The 17,015-nt window shown below is 44.6% G+C and overlaps 1 protein-coding gene across 1 annotated transcript in view; it reads left to right on the forward strand.

Annotated features, from left to right (window-relative positions):
- ITPR3 (inositol 1,4,5-trisphosphate receptor type 3) overlaps positions 1–17,015 on the forward strand; it is an 895,552-nt gene that overhangs the window by 450,983 nt on the left and 427,554 nt on the right. Inside the window, 1 exon segment of the mRNA XM_085647149.1 lies at positions 4,737–4,879. Coding sequence (XP_085503275.1) covers positions 4,737–4,879 — 143 coding nt within the window.

Raw genomic sequence — 17,015 nt, forward strand, 5'->3', positions numbered from 1 at the left:
TGTTTGGGTCTCACTTCCGGGTTCAGACGGACCACAGGCCCCTCAGATGGTTGATGCATATGAGGGGTGAGAATCCAAAGCTGTTGAGGTGGTCCATTTCCCTACAGGGTATGGATTTCACGGTGGAACATCGCCCTGGTACAGATCACGCCAATGCTGACGGTCTGTCCAGATTTTTCCGCCTTAGTGATGGGGAACTCCCTGGGGTAGGGTAGTTCTCCCCACTTTTCAGCTGGAGGGGACACGTGTTAGACCTGGCCCCTTGGCGTGAGTCTCCCTTCCTCTTTTTGTCGCTGTGCCTCATGTGTTTTTATGGTGTTGGCCGCTCAGCGCGCTGTGCCGCTGCCAACCAGTGTCGCGGTGCGAGTGCTCCCTATGTAAATTGTATATGTTGGTTGGATTCCATGATTGGATTGTTTGATTTACTGTCAGACCCCAGTAAAATGCGCCGGGGGCGCCAGGGCATGTAAATGCGAACAACGCTGGTGGGCTTGCAGCACTGGTTGTGCCACCCACAGAAGCGGCCGGTAAAATATGTCTGAGGTCTGCCATCGCAGAACCTGCGTGCAGTCTGGTACTGACATGCTGACCGGCAAGTGCCCACACTTGCCAGTCCCTAAAACCTTCCCTTAGCTGCATGTTAGTCACCCCTCTGGTAGGCCCACGGGCAGGGTGCGTTGTAAGCCTAAGGTAGGACAAGCCCGGATGCGTGGCATGTCCTAGTAGTGAATTACCGCCATCTTGTTGTTCACTACTGCAAGGCTACCCTGTTCTCATAGGCCAGTATGGGCGGCCTGGATTATTACACCCTATGATCCTAACCGACCCAGGGAACATGGTAGAAGATCGAGTTTAGTATGCCTGAACTCGGAATAATAAGGTACATCTTTTCGCAAGGTTTATTTTAATATTCCGGGTTTGCAAATGCCGCTTTTAGAAAGTTGGCCTTTGCTTGCCTAAACCTTTCAGCCGCCTCTGCGTGATGTGTATCTGATGTCTGGCTGGTATGAGTGACAGGGCTGGGGGAACCCAGATGGGCAGGGCTAGGTAGCCTGGTAATGAATAGGACGATCGACAGGTAGATGGGTGGGAGGAGTGCTCCTAGGCTCTGAATAGGACAGTGCTCTGCTACCTCAATGCCGGCTCCGCCCCCTGTGGAGCGTCTGATGACTCTGCCCTGCACTCTGAAAGAAGAAGCCTGCATCGCGTAAACAAAGTGCTCAGAAACCGGACTGAACTAGGCAAGGGCCCCCCTGGCCTGGGAGAACAAAAGATTTGCTGTATAAATGGAGGAGCCCTGCTCCTGAGAAACTAGATCCGCTTTTGACCAAGAAGAATCTCTGCCTGAGGAGGAGGCACCGGGAAAGCTGTAGGAGGAAGACTGTCCCTATCCTGGGGGATTGGTCTGCAGTGGTGACCTTGCTGCCAAAGGAGAGAAGAGAAACTGTTGCTGAAGACTTTCACTTTACTTTTACCTTCAAGACTTGTGCTTTTCCAAAACGATCTCCAAGGGCTTGGAACTGAGCTTGCCCCCTGAACTGAGCCCCAGGACCATTGGGCTCTACCTGATCTTCACTCGCCTGCTGCTGGACTGTGGTGTCCTTTCCCTCGCCGGAGCTGTGACCCTCGTGCCCCAGTCCCTCCTTGAGCCGTGACCAGGACTGCTTAGCCGCCCCCGCCTTGGGAAGAGCCTCGCTTGATCGGAGCCGCTCCCCCTACGCTGTGCTGGGCTGCCCCGTCACCTCGCTCGTTGGAGGCTCGCTGTGCACCTTCACCCTCCCGCCGGAATCGGCGTTTGTGAGCATCTCCAAGCCTCGGACGGCCCGGACGTATCTGCGTGCCCGGCTGCCCCGCTTTGTTCACCCGCCACCTGCAACACCCCGCTCTTGTCGTGAGCCTGAAGATCAGACCCCCATCGTGAAGTGTGGGAGCCTCGGACGCCGCCTCGCCCTTCTGTCGAAGGGCCGCTGAAATCCCGCACCCGCCTTTGCGTCAAGAAACAAGGTACTGTACTCACGAACTCGACCGCGAGCTCGCATCGGATCCAGGGTCCGCAACGTTCTTATTTCCCTGTCATCTGCTGTGTGCTTCCTGGGCGCTGCCTCAGCCCAAAGTGCGCTGAGGCCTACAGTTACCTTGTGCCCGCCTAAAGAACTTTCCGTAAAACAAAGAGAACTTTACCGTATTTCCAAGAATTGTGGCCCCATCAGTTCAACGTTACTGGGCCTTGTATTTGAATCTGCTGAATCTACATAAAAGCTTATTTTTATATACTTCCTGATTGGTGTCCGTTTGTGGTGCATGCAAGGGGTTTACTGTATGTGTAATTGCATTTGCTTAACCGTGTACGCCTGAGACTTAGCCTAGACTGCTCGCGCCACGCACCTAGAGGGTGAGCAGGGGTTATTCTGGGGAGTCATCCTTCGCCCTGACAAGAAGTAAAGGGTCCCTGCTTGTTGTGGGTTCACACCTGCGTCAACCGGAGCCCCCTCATTTCTAACACCCAACTTTTACACCTCACCACTTTTAAATGTCACCAGCCACCTCTCAAGAGTCTGGTTAGAGCATACGTAAATATCAGCTTTCTGAGCTTTACTGGACCCTTGTTATTTATGGCCCAGTGAGCAATTCATATGGATTTAAACTTAATTCATGCCTCAATTGGAAGCCAATGAAGCTGTTTGAGGGATTCTCTTACGAAAATGTTGCTAGGAACCTTTAGAAGGAGCCTTGCGGCCGCATTTTACACAGTCTGAAGTCTCTTTATAACATATTTGGGCGCACTCTCATAAAGAGAATTGCCGTAATCCAGACGCCAGACTATTAGGGATTGAATGACAGTTTTTTTTTAAATGGTCTGGGATCAGTGCTAGTATCTTCCTAATCATTCTAAGTAGCGAAAAGCAGAGGACAGACAAATTATTTGCTTGGTAATCCATTGCAAGGGAACTATCCAGCCAGACTACCAGATTTGTTATCGCGGATTTGGGATCAGGAGGGTTGCCCATGTCATTTGGCCAGCTATTCAAAGGTCTAGGTATTGCCTTGTTTCCTATTATTATTAATTTTGTCTTATTTCCGTTTAACTTTAGGCGACAGTTTGACATCCAGAGGGCCAATTTATCTAGGCAGGGGACCAATTGTTGGTTTCCTAAATTGGGACCATTTGTCAGAGAGACAACCAACTGGGTGTCATCTGCATAAGAAATAGCTGAAATGTCAAATTCCTGCACTGTGGTGGCAACCTGTTGAACATATATTTTAAACAGCGTGGGGCTGAATGACGATCCCAGTGGCACACCAGAAATAGTTGGCAAGCTATCTGAGAAGCAGTCTTTGTCCATGACATGGTAAGATCTGTTTTCCAGATAAGAAATAAGTCAATCCAACGCTTTATCATGAATTGCTACTTCCCTTAGTCTGTCTTTTAAAATGGCATGATCCACGGTGTCAAATGTTGCGCTTAGATCTGGCAGTAAGATAGCGGCTGATCCTCCGTTATCTAGTATATCTTTGAGCTCCTCTGTGACCACCAGTAGTACTGCTTCCATGCTATGGTGGGAACGGAAGCCCATCTGGGTAGGGTGAAGAATGTTATTGTTTTCCAAAAAATTGGCTAATGTCCGATTTACTTGTTTCTCCAGCAGTTTTCTGAGAAAAGGAAGTAATGAGATGGGTCGCAGGTTAGCAAGTATTACTGGATCTAGATGGGGTTCTTTCAGTAGAGTTCTAATTACTGCATGCATCCAATGATTTGGAACCAATTCTGCATCTAGGGAGTGATTAAGAAGCTCCGTTAGTGAAGGCAGTATAACATCTTCCACTTTTGATCTGTGGAGGTGCAGGATCTAATGGAGATCCTGATTTGGTTACCAGCTTTGTTGTTTTTCTCATTTCTCCATCGTTCTCCATCCTTTGCCTTGTGATTTGCCTGTGACTCCACGGGTCAATACTCTGCCAGCATTTACATTCTATCTATATCAATTCTTTCTTGTCTCTGCAGTTCCTCTACCTTTCGAAGTTGGTGCCTGAATCCTTCTATTTCTATTTGTTTTTATAATAATATCTTTTCATTCTGTGTGAGCCACTTTTCCCTTTTCCTTTTCTCTCTAATTCAGTTCAGTCTCTCATTCACTTTCCATATTGCTCACTGTCTGTATGGCATTTTCATGTGTTCTCTGCCATGTACTCTCCATAAATCCTGCGTCTTTCTCTTAGTGACTGTTTGTCACCCTTTTTTCGCCTAAAGATATATTTCCGTTCACATAGAAGATTCGCTACAGTGTGATATCATATTTATCCAAAATAGCCTTGCTTACCAAACACAAATCCACATCAAATTATGTGAAAAATGTATTGGCTCAATTTGAATTCTTCTGGAAGACGTTTTCATGATCAGTAAAGGTGACGATAAAGTTGAAGCCAGAATCTTAACAATGTTATTTCCCAATTAACACTTCATTTAACATTGTTGCTCACAAGATTCTGCAGAAATATCTAAAAAAATGTTGCATGCAGTAGGCACATGCTCTACATTGTAACCAGTGAGTAGTTTTATGGACAGTCCCAACACTATGAAGTGAGTTCCCCAAAGATGGCAGCTGGTATAATTGGCATTCCACTTTCTTGATGCATTAGCACACTCATAACCATGAGTGGGCGTGTCTATCTCAACTAACCATAGGGAGTGCTCAATTCACCTGCCCCTGATGGTGCTTTGGTCTTCTTGTTTTCAGGCCGCCGTAGCACGTGCCAACCGCAGGAAGGCAGGAGAGATGATAAAATACCGGCTTGTGGCTATTCCTCATGGCAACGACATTGCATCCCTTTTTGAACTTGACCCCACTACGCTACAGAAGACTTACTCGTTCGTTCCCAGGTAAATCAACTTGTAGATTTCAAACTGAGATAGTTATGCTTCAGTGGATGCTTGGGTTTGCCACTCTTGAGCAATAGGAAAATTAGGTGAGTCGTGGTATTTGAAAACTTTGACCTCTGCCACAGGGTTGCCAGGTCATTCTTTTTCGCTTCTCAGTACTTTAACTGAGGCTCTCTGCCTTCTTTACCGACACTTGTGACCCCTCTAAAATCTTCCTAAAAGTTTCATGTCACCCTTATGCTTGTTATAGACTAATGGTTCATTTATAATAGGGGGTGGTATGGACGGAGGCTTTTGTCAACCGAAAGCTGACAGGTCCTTCTTACCTAAAGGGGCCTACAGGGCGGGCAGACCGTTGGTTTGGCAGGCATGGTACTGAGGAAATATGAATTTTGTGATCAGTTATGTCCCCTATCGTAGACCCCAACGGCTCCATGTGCATGCTATAAGTACATGTATGTTCCCTCCTGCTCCAGTTTTGAAGACGCAAATATATGTGCGTCCACCGTCAACATGTCCTCTTTCAGATCCGCCATGAATGGGTCAGATATTCCATTCCTAAGTATGAAAGGCCACCGACTTTATGTGGTTCACTTTCCACATTTCACAGATTCAGGCGAGTAGGCCCGAATTCTGTCATCAAGCCTTTTCCTGCCTTCTGCCTCTGAAAGCTCCAGTCTGAGCCTGCATCTGTGTCCATGAACTTTGTCTTACTCCTTGCGCGGCTAACGGTGCCTGATCCAGCCTGTCGCCTGCCAAAAACTGTATTTCACCTTCGAGATTATCTCCTTCGCTCCTCATCCGATGCATTCCTGTCTAGCAGTTTAGGTAAACATTCCTCCAGCTACCGTGCAAAGGGCCAGGCCTCGCTGTCCTCATGCAAGTAATTCATAGCCCCGTTACCATGGAATATTCCTACCCCCTCGCATCTAGTGTAGACACTTAGACGCTTGTACACGCACTAGCAGTCAGTATAGTCAGTATAGAATAAGATTCTATCCTAAGAGACCTTTCCTTTTGGATAACACAGTTCTTTAAACATAGGATATTAGATATGATTAGGGATTAGGTTGACATAACCCCAGACTTCTGTCTCCACACGTAGAGCTAAATGTCAAGTCCCCTTCACCCTCTAGTTGCACGTCAAACACACGTCATGCGGCTGCGTGCGCATCTTTGCCAAACATTTCTGCTGACATTGCAGGATTCTTTTATGGATCCACCCACTTGTGACATCATGTTTAATGACGTTTCTTGAATTACGCCCTCTATTAGCTACGTATGCACCTTTTATCAGCTGTTACGCCTCTTGCATCTGTTTCACTGTAATGTATTTTCTATAAAACTGCCTACCTGTCAATAATATATGCTCCCTTCCTTCCTGAACTTTCGTGGTGATGGAATAGAAGGCCCACAATTCGAATTGTCTTCCTTTTTATAGGAATAAAGCATTTTAAAACCTCTAATACCACGGATTCTGCCTCTTATATTTACTGAGTTATTCTTGATAGACTTTACCGCATAAAAAATAGTACCGGTAACGAAATATTTACCACATAAATTGGCGCCCGAATAGGGACACTTTCTCATCTCACGCGCCGGCGGTGCGTTGCAGGCCCGGTCTCCTGCCACAGCTGAACGGACAAAAACGCGTACCCGCAGGATTTCCTGTATCTCCCTCCGGCCAAGCGGGGACGACTGAGGCTGCGATCAACACCCAGACGAGGCGGTGAGAAGTGCGAAGTATCCCGACCAGAGCCTAGCTGAGAGAGCAAGATCCGAGGTATACAGAGTCCCACCGAGTTCCGAAGTTCCGAGTCCAGTCGAGTCGAGTCCAGTCCGGTCCAGTTTCAGTTCCGTTCCGAGGCCTTCCGTTCCGAGCTACCCGGTGAGTACCATTATCGGGGAGGCATTTTACGTGCACATAGTCTGTGCCGGTCAAGACGGGTTTGGGTACACAAATCCGGTCTGCACTGTTTCAGCAGTGTATCTGTACTGTTTAGCAGTATATATAGTAATATAGTATGTTTTGCATATAAATAAGTATTATCTAGTGTCAGTATAATGTCAGTGACTAGTTTTCTATTAGTTATCATTGTTCGTAAAACTGTTAAGCGTTAAATGTTTTAAATACGTTCTATATATTGTGGTGTGAATGAATGCTCATTATTGTGTTTTCTTGTATAAAGTGTGTTCTAGAAACAAGATCTAAAAATGCCGCTCTTTTCGAAACTAAGACAGATCACAACTAGAAAAGGTGTACTCGAAGAAGCCGTTCCCATTCCACCTAGGGATACTCCAGGATACTTTATGTATCATAAGCATGGTCTAGATGCCGTATTATTTCTTGATTTATGGGTGGATTACACCAAAGAATTACCAGAGAGCCAGAGATGGCCCGCAGCGGGGACCTGGGATGCAGATTGCATCATGAGAGTAGAAGAAGAATTATGGAAAAAGAAAGCCAGACAGTCACAAAAAGATGCCATTGAATTATGGCGTAAAGAATCGTATAGACGTACAGAAAAAGCACTCAGACAGGAAGATAAGGGTAAGGAGAATTCGAATAAAGTCCGAGAGAATCTGTTAATTGAGGAAGGTACCCGAGTAAAATCAGAACAATTAGATAGACAAAGAAACGCCCTTATGAATGGTATGTATCCACTTCTGGCCGAAGGGTTACCTAAGGCTACTCCGGAAATACCAAAAGACTTGCCACCTCCATTGTTTCCGATAAAAGCACATCCCAAATCACATCCCAAAACAGCAAAGGACGTTTTTCTTTCCTCCTATTTAGATGACGTAGCTCCCGAGTATGCTAATGCCATACCACACATACCGCTTGCCGATGGTGTTCAACACCAAGAGCATCCGTCTGTATCCCCGCAATTACAAACTCCTACACAAGTTCCCACAGGTCCGTCCGTCTCTACAGTTTTTCCCGCAACGACGGTTGCTGTCTCACCTTCAACAAATCCTTTCGTGCCTAGCACCCCAGACGGTGCTACAGGAGGTACGACAGACATTTTTTCTACGCCACCCAGAGGAAATAAATTTTCCCTTAGAGAATTAGCACACCAACGTACGCCCAAACTAGCAACTCCCGACATGCTTAAGGAACTTCTAGTAGATTGTAGATATGATCCTGTGCCCGGTAAACGGGACGAAATGCTGCTGTCATCATTACGTATTCGACGAGCTGCAATATATTTAACGAAGCTACCAGGAATGACTACACATTTAGAAAATATATATCACTTTGTCCAGTCGGGGCGAAGTCCTGAAAGTATTAGCAGAGCCATGGAGTACCAGAAAGCGGAGGTACAGGGACAACTGTTACGTTTCCTCATAAACTGTGTAATCAGAAATCAAGACCGGCCTGGGGTAAATCCGGAAGAAATGCAAAAACTTGTCACTTGGGGCCAGAATATATCAGAAGGGAGACATGATAAACAGTTATGTATAGTCGCTATGTACCGAAAGATCCGCAAAGAAGTAGAACGAATACACGAAGAAAGATTAGAGGTAGACGCCGCTGACCTAAACAGAGAAGAGGAGGAGCAAGAGTCAGAGCAAGTAGAAACGATAGCTTATGTAGGTAGAGGAAGACCCCATAATAATACCAGAGGTTTTAATGATCCGGTACGTCCAATACGTCCAGAATATAATAGACATTTTCCAAACCCTATGTTAAATACAAAATCCCCCGAACACTTATTCCAAGCCGCTGATAAATTACTCCGAGATCGAAGGGGGTACCACATGCTCGATTCCATGGACGAACAAGAATTAGCCAGGTCAGCAGTACAATGGGCTAACAGTACCGGCGAATACAATGATGATGTACTTGCACACACGTTTCTGAATCTTGACCCATATGAACAGCGTTTAGCTAGTATATACATGATTCAACACCTCCTTATATTATATAAAAGCCAACACTCCGATCCAGGACCCTTACCTGACATATTGACAGAACTACTCACGAACATATGGAGAGGGTCAGGTACTGATTTGATTAAAGAAATACTAGAATCCCGAAACCAATATTTAAATTTCGTATGCCCGGAACACGTTCCAGTTCCCATAATGGGAAGAAAAATGTATCACATAGATAGACAGAACCCGTTACGCGAAGTACACCCAATTAGATGTGCCGGTGATAATTTTACACGCGTGTTTGTGTACACACCTATAACTAAATTAGAATTATTAGAAATGAAGAAAGTAGTACCCAGCCATGACAAGGACCCAGCAGGTTTCCACCGTGAGATAAAAGACATGTTACTCATGGGAGAGTATACCTATCCCGACATTATGAAAATATTAAAAGTCCTATTACCCGCCGGTGTTTATGAGAAACTCAAAGAAAAGGAATGGGAGGTGGGAGACCAAAAGATAGATTGGACAGCATTAGAAAACGAAGAAAAGGCCCGAGCTGCAGGAGCAGGGCTTGGGGAAAAGACTACAGCACTAGCAGGATTACTAATACAGGTACTGCCACGTTTATTAACTACGAAAAAGGAAGACTGGGGTGCAATCTCAGCCTGTAAACAAAAGCCAGACGAAGATACTAGTGATTTCTATTCCCGATTTGAAAAATGTTTTGGTATAAATAGTGGCATAAAAGCCAGTAGTGAGTCATACCCACATCTGTTTGTGACAAAATTAGTTGAAAATTCTCTGCTACAAGTTAAGAATAGAGTATTGAAATTCGAAAGTACCTGGCAAGGTAATACCCCATCACAGATGCTACAGATGTTACAATATCATCACAATAGAATTAGAGAAGAACAAGAACACGAACAAAGACGTATGAAAGATACAAAAATGAAAATGCTTGTTGCACAGTCAGTTCCAGCCGATAGTCATCAAAAAGGTGATTCCGCAGGCCCTGCGAAAGGGACATGCAACTATTGTAAACAACTAGGTCATTATATACACGATTGTCCAGTTCTGAAACATAATATTGCTACAGGTAGAACTCAGGAGAGACCACGTCCACCTAGACAGGATCAGAATCAACAACAAATCCCTCAGCATGCACAACCTAGGTTAGCTCTGCAACAACTAGCTCCGCAACAGGCAGCTCCACAACAGATCGTAGCACCACCACAAGCGCAGCCTATTGCTGCAACACAAGCAACGACACAACAGATGTATCAGTATGCACAAGCAGATTATCCCGATTATCAGCGATACTCATGAGATAGCCTAGAGAGGGAAGTTGGCTTACCCCTTATTGAGGTTCCTGTAGACCAAGAGGGACCTTATGTACATAGTGAATTATTAGGGGAAGACAGAAAGTTTTTACTTGATACAGGGGCAAGCAGAACAACTATAAGACGTAGTGAAGTTCCAGGGGCACCCCTCTCAGGCTCACAGAATATTTCCCTTGGATTCTCAGGAAAACCCATAATTAATGACGTAACACAACCTCTTCCACTTACGATTGGTCCATTGACACGTACTACAGATTTATTGCTTACTAAATCATGTCCAGAAAACTTGTTAGGCATAAAAACATTGAAAGCTCTAGGAGCTATAATATGTTGTTCTCCGGAAGGAGTACGACTATTTTTACGTGACTTTAAAGGTCACTACGTATCCAGAGACATGGATCACCGACTGCAGAATTTACCTACACATTTATGGGCACAAGGACCCACTGATGTTGGTTGCATGAACATTACACCATATCGAGTTACACTGAAATCAGGAGTAATACTACCACGAATACGACAATACAAGTTACCACCCGATGCTGTTGTGGCTTTGCTGCAAATCATTGACGAGCTCATTGCACAAGGAGTGGTTGTCGAAACCGACTCCAACGTATGTAATTCTCCGATAATTCCGATTCTTAAAAGAACGGATCCAAAAGCTCCACCAGTATATCGATTAGTTATTGATCTGCGCGAATTAAATAAATGTATTGTGCCACAATACCCCGTGGTCCCAGATATCTCTTCATTACTAACAGCTATTGACTCAGAAGCAACGTTTTTCACTGTAATTGATCTCAAGAATGCTTTCTTTAGTGTCCCAATCGATCCGGAAAGTCAATATTTATTCGGATTTAGTTTAAATGGACGAAGTTTTAAATTCACACGCGCACCTCAAGGATTTACAGAAAGCCCCAGCATCTATAGCCAAGCACTGAAACGAGAACTTGACAGTATCCACATGCCAGTTAACACTGCCTTGCTTCAATATGTCGATGATCTGCTGATCACCGCCCGAAGCGAACCTGAATGTGAAAAAGCGTCACTGACGGTTTTAAAATTTTTGGCTGACAAAGGGCACAAGGTGTCCCCTTCTAAGCTGCAATTCTGTGTCCAGCGAGTTGTTTACCTTGGGCACTCGCTGTCCAAGGAGGGAAGGCAGCTTACATCCGACCGCATCCAGTTAATCGCTAACATGCCACCACCCAAGACACAAAAGGAGGTACGGGCTTTTATAGGCCTCACTTCATACTGTAGGCAGTGGATCCCTCAATATGCATTTCTAGCAAAACCACTCATCCAGTTGACAACACAGGAGGCAGCCACATCGACTGTCCTCCCTTGGACTCAAGAACATACACACGCCTTTGAAAGTTTAAAGAAAGCTTTATGCCAAGCACCTGTCCTAGCAACACCATGTTACAGTAAACAGTTTACACTCTTCGTTACAGAACGCGAAGGTACTGCTTTGTCAGTACTCACTCAGGAACAAGCAGGATCACACAAACCATGTGCTTATTTCTCTAGTACATTAGATCCAGTAGCTCAGGCTCTTCCTGCGTGCCTGAAATCGGTGGCAGCAACAGCTTTAGCAATCAGACAAAGCGATGCCATAGTGTTAGGACATCAATTGACAGTACAAGTACCACATGCAGTAGAGGTTCTCTTGAACCGCACACAAACACAACACTTGACTATAGCGAGACTCACCGGTTACGAATTAACATTGTTTCAGCCACATATAGAAATCAGACGTTGTAATACGTTAAATCCTGCTACACTGTTACCAGTAGGCGGAACAGATCCATTGGCACATGATTGTGTCGAAGTCATCACTATCACGACAAAACCCAGACAAGACTTGACAGATATCCCTTTGTCAGATCCAGACTTGACATTGTATGTAGATGGGTCATGTATGAGAACAAGTACAGGAGAGTTAGTGGCTGCTTACGCAGTCACAACAGACACTGAAGTCATTGAAACAAATCGTATTAACACTTTGTCAGCTCAAGCAGCAGAGCTCACCGCTCTGACACAAGCCTGTATTCAAGCCAAAAATAAGAAAGTCAATATATACACAGATTCACGTTATGCATTCGGAGTCGTCCATGACTTCGGCGTGCTGTGGCGAGAGAGAAGTTATTTAACTTCTCACGGTGCCCACATCCAGCACGGACCCCTCATTCAAACCCTATTAGACGCGATTCATCTACCCACTGAAATATCGATTATGAAATGCAAAGCCCATACAAAAGTTACCGATATTATTTCTCAGGGTAATGACCTAGCTGATAGAACAGCTAAACAGACTGCTCAGAATCAGACTCACACAACTGACATGACAAGGACAATAGTTCCGACACCAACACATTGCATGACAGTTAAGGATCCCGCCCTTGATGTAATTGACATACAGACACATGCTACACCAGAAGAAATAAAGAAATGGACTGAATTAGGAGGGATCCAAACAGATCAGGGATGGATGACGAAGGAAAAATCTATATGGTTTCTTCCCGACTCAATGGTTCAAGTTATCATTAACACAATACATAGTCCAGCACACCTAGGAGAAAAAGCTATGCTAGACAGTATTCAACACATTTGGTTCAACAAACACTTGCGAGCCGCAGCTAAACAAAAGGTTCGTACCTGTATGATATGTTGTCAGTTTAATCCAGGTAAAAGCATCCCCGTAGAACAGGGTGGATTTCAACCTCCCGATCATGCTTTTGAAGTCCTCCAGATGGATTATATCCAGATGGAACGATGTCGAGGATTCAAATATGTTCTCGTAGTTGTCTGTGCTCTTTCCCGTTGGACAGAAGCATACCCGGTTTCAGATTACACTGCCCCGACTACTGCCAAACAGTTAGTTCGAGAATTCTTCCCACGGTACGGTTTACCACGTGTTGTCTACTCAGATAACGGCCAGCCGTTCTCATCCGAACTAATGAAACACGTTTCCCTTCTTTTAGGCTATCAATGGAAATTTCACTGTGTCCGACATCCCGAGGCAGCAGGTCTCGTAGAACGCCATAATCAAACTTTGAAAATTAGATTGTCCAAAATATGTAGAGAAAAAGGAGTCGATTGGATAGTAGCCTTACCAGTTGCGCTCTTTTACATGAGAATGGTAGCACATTCTCGAACAGGGCTATCCCCGTATGAGGTGATCTTCGGTAGACCACCAAATATGTGGGGGACGCCTATACCTCGTAAAATCACTGACGTTGACTGTAATATGCTGACAGATTACCTGGCTTCCTTGATGTCTGCACTACAATCTTGTCGTTCACAGGTATCCGCAGCTTTTCCCGACAATACTGAGGTGAAGCCCCATGACGTAGTTCCTGGTGACCTGGTGCTGGTCAGGAACTTTGACCGGAAGACCCAACTGGATCCTAGGTGGAAGTCACCGAAGTTGGTTCTACTCACCACAAGGACAGCCGTGAAAATCGAGGGAAGGAAAGGGTGGTTGCACTCGAGTCATATCAAGAAATTTTATGGACTACCATCCAACGTAGATACTCAACCCTGTATTCCCTCACAAACAGACTCAAAGCTCCCCTTGGTTGAGGAATCGAACTCAGAAATTTATAAACTAAAATTGAGGTCTAGTAAGTCAGACAATTTGATTGTTTAAGTCCTCTCCAAGGTGAATCGGTTGAATTTGTCTCTGACATGTATTCTCTAGACCGGAATAGAGAAATTAATCATCAGATGCAGCTCAAAAAGCATGCGTATTGTAAATCATTTCATAGTCACTGCACAGTAACATTATTAATTTTGTTTTTTCTAAGTCTTCTGATCATCATTGTCAGCATCCTATTGCACATGTATTACCCTATTCTTAAGCGTGCTTATAATATAACTGCAGAACATTCTTTTAGCGAATTTCCTCCGCATGAGTTGTCATATAGATTTGCGCTGCGCAACAACACATTTATTAGTATGTTACATCATTCCCATCAAACCAGCAATGCCACAAATTGTTGGATATGTGGCCGACTCCCTCCCTATCAGAACTATAAGGGAGTTTTGCCCCTCTTCCCATATCCGTTCACACACAATGGCTCCTGTGGAGCATGGTTTAGTTTGATTAATACCCTAGATTCAAATTCCGCAGTTTATCAAGACAACTGGGTATGGGGAAACCTGAACCTAGTTTTACTTAAAGTCTGCTACCCTAACAAGGAGGGACTTCCCAAAAGAACAGGAACTGATCTAGAAAATGAAGTATATGGATTAGGTAATTTTACACTTAACCTCATGATCCTGAACGTTGAATCTGAAGCTACACCAATCTTGCCCGCCATGTCAGTATTCCCAGTAAAAGGGGAATTATGTATAAGAAAGAATGGTTCCATACACATGGGTCATAGTAAATGCACCACTGTAATAAAATTCAGTGATCAAGGCAAGTCTACATTTAGAGCTTCCCATCATTCCTACTTCATATGTGGCCAGACCGCATATATATGTCTACCTTTAGATTGGGATGGTACCTGTTACATAGCATTCCTTCTGCCACCTGTTTTCCTAGCTCCTCCTGATTATCATAGAAATACCCATTTAGTACACAATAGACAGCAGAGAGATCTCCCAATTGTCGATTACACTGAAACAGCATGGGAAAAATACACAGATTTCAATAAAGGTTTCTTTCCCTATATAGGTACAGTCACTAATAGTAAGCTGATATGTAGATTAACCAGAACCCTTGAAGCAGTAGTGAATGAGACTATTTCCGCCTTAGGCAATTTAACAGAAGAGCAGTCTGCTATGCGGATTGTTGTGCTTCAAAATCGTCTTGTCCTTGACGTCATCCTGGCCGATAGGGGCGGAGCTTGTAGGGTCATCGGATCAAGTTGTTGCATTTTCATACCAGAAAATTCGCCGTCAGTATATAAGGCCATAACTCGCCTTCATAAGATTGTAAGCCAGATACACCAGAGTCCAGGCACCTGGACTTGGTCCGGTTGGTTCTGGGGCGTGTTGTCAGCCTGGGGATGGAGAATCCTATCCTTCCTAGGTATTGGCTTTCTCATACTATTCAGTTGCTGCTTATGTCTACAATGTGGGCCAGCGATTTGTGGTCTGTGTGCCACCTCGTGTATCCCACATCCAAGTTCTCGTTCGAGATCCCGGAAGAAGAAAGAAGAACAAATGATGCTATATGAACAGATCGATGGATTGATGAAGATCGATATCTCCTGAGGGTCCGAAGGGGACAAGGAGGGAATGAGGAAATATGAATTTTGTGATCAGTTATGTCCCCTATCGTAGACCCCAACGGCTCCATGTGCATGCTATAAGTACATGTATGTTCCCTCCTGCTCCAGTTTTGAAGACGCAAATATATGTGCGTCCACCGTCAACATGTCCTCTTTCAGATCCGCCATGAATGGGTCAGATATTCCATTCCTAAGTATGAAAGGCCACCGACTTTATGTGGTTCACTTTCCACATTTCACAGATTCAGGCGAGTAGGCCCGAATTCTGTCATCAAGCCTTTTCCTGCCTTCTGCCTCTGAAAGCTCCAGTCTGAGCCTGCATCTGTGTCCATGAACTTTGTCTTACTCCTTGCGCGGCTAACGGTGCCTGATCCAGCCTGTCGCCTGCCAAAAACTGTATTTCACCTTCGAGATTATCTCCTTCGCTCCTCATCCGATGCATTCCTGTCTAGCAGTTTAGGTAAACATTCCTCCAGCTACCGTGCAAAGGGCCAGGCCTCGCTGTCCTCATGCAAGTAATTCATAGCCCCGTTACCATGGAATATTCATACCCCCTCGCATCTAGTGTAGACACTTAGACGCTTGTACACGCACTAGCAGTCAGTATAGTCAGTATAGAATAAGATTCTATCCTAAGAGACCTTTCCTTTTGGATAACACAGTTCTTTAAACATAGGATATTAGATATGATTAGGGATTAGGTTGACATAACCCCAGACTTCTGTCTCCACACGTAGAGCTAAATGTCAAGTCCCCTTCACCCTCTAGTTGCACGTCAAACACACGTCATGCGGCTGCGTGCGCATCTTTGCCAAACATTTCTGCTGACATTGCAGGATTCTTTTATGGATCCACCCACTTGTGACATCATGTTTAATGACGTTTCTTGAATTACGCCCTCTATTAGCTACGTATGCACCTTTTATCAGCTGTTACGCCTCTTGCATCTGTTTCACTGTAATGTATTTTCTATAAAACTGCCTACCTGTCAATAATATATGCTCCCTTCCTTCCTGAACTTTCGTGGTGATGGAATAGAAGGCCCACAATTCGAATTGTCTTCCTTTTTATAGGAATAAAGCATTTTAAAACCTCTAATACCACGGATTCTGCCTCTTATATTTACTGAGTTATTCTTGATAGACTTTACCGCATAAAAAATAGTACCGGTAACGAAATATTTACCACAGTACTCTGTCGCATTTGAAACGGAATACCCTGTCTGCCAATCTGTAAATGACCCCTTTAGTAGTTTTTACTGGCCTGACCCAAGTGTCAAGATTTCAGATCTAGAAAATCTTATTGAGTTTAGGCTTGTCATGCTATCGTGGGATCTCAGCTGCAATCCAAGAACACCCAATTTCCTGAAGAAGCCTACTTTGTGGGTGAAATGGCATGAGTGGATTAAAGAAAAGGTTCTCCTGATTTCACAGAGCTGTTGCATTATATGGCTGGTCATTGACTTTTCATGGTGATGACGCGCTGAAAGTGCTGTCATAGGTTTGTAAATTGCGGCAGAATGTTCTTATGATCTGTGAAGAAATTGTGTTCCACCTAAATTTGCCCTTCTAATCCGCACCTAAGGAGCTTGAATAGCGAAAAACAAATGAAATATGATGCGTAAAACCATGCGTAATAGCAATACGCATTTCAAAATATGGAAGGATTTTT

This window comes from Triturus cristatus, chromosome 1_1, assembly GCF_964204655.1.
Source record: "Triturus cristatus chromosome 1_1, aTriCri1.1, whole genome shotgun sequence".
In the NCBI taxonomy this organism is placed as follows: Eukaryota; Metazoa; Chordata; class Amphibia; order Caudata; family Salamandridae; genus Triturus; species Triturus cristatus.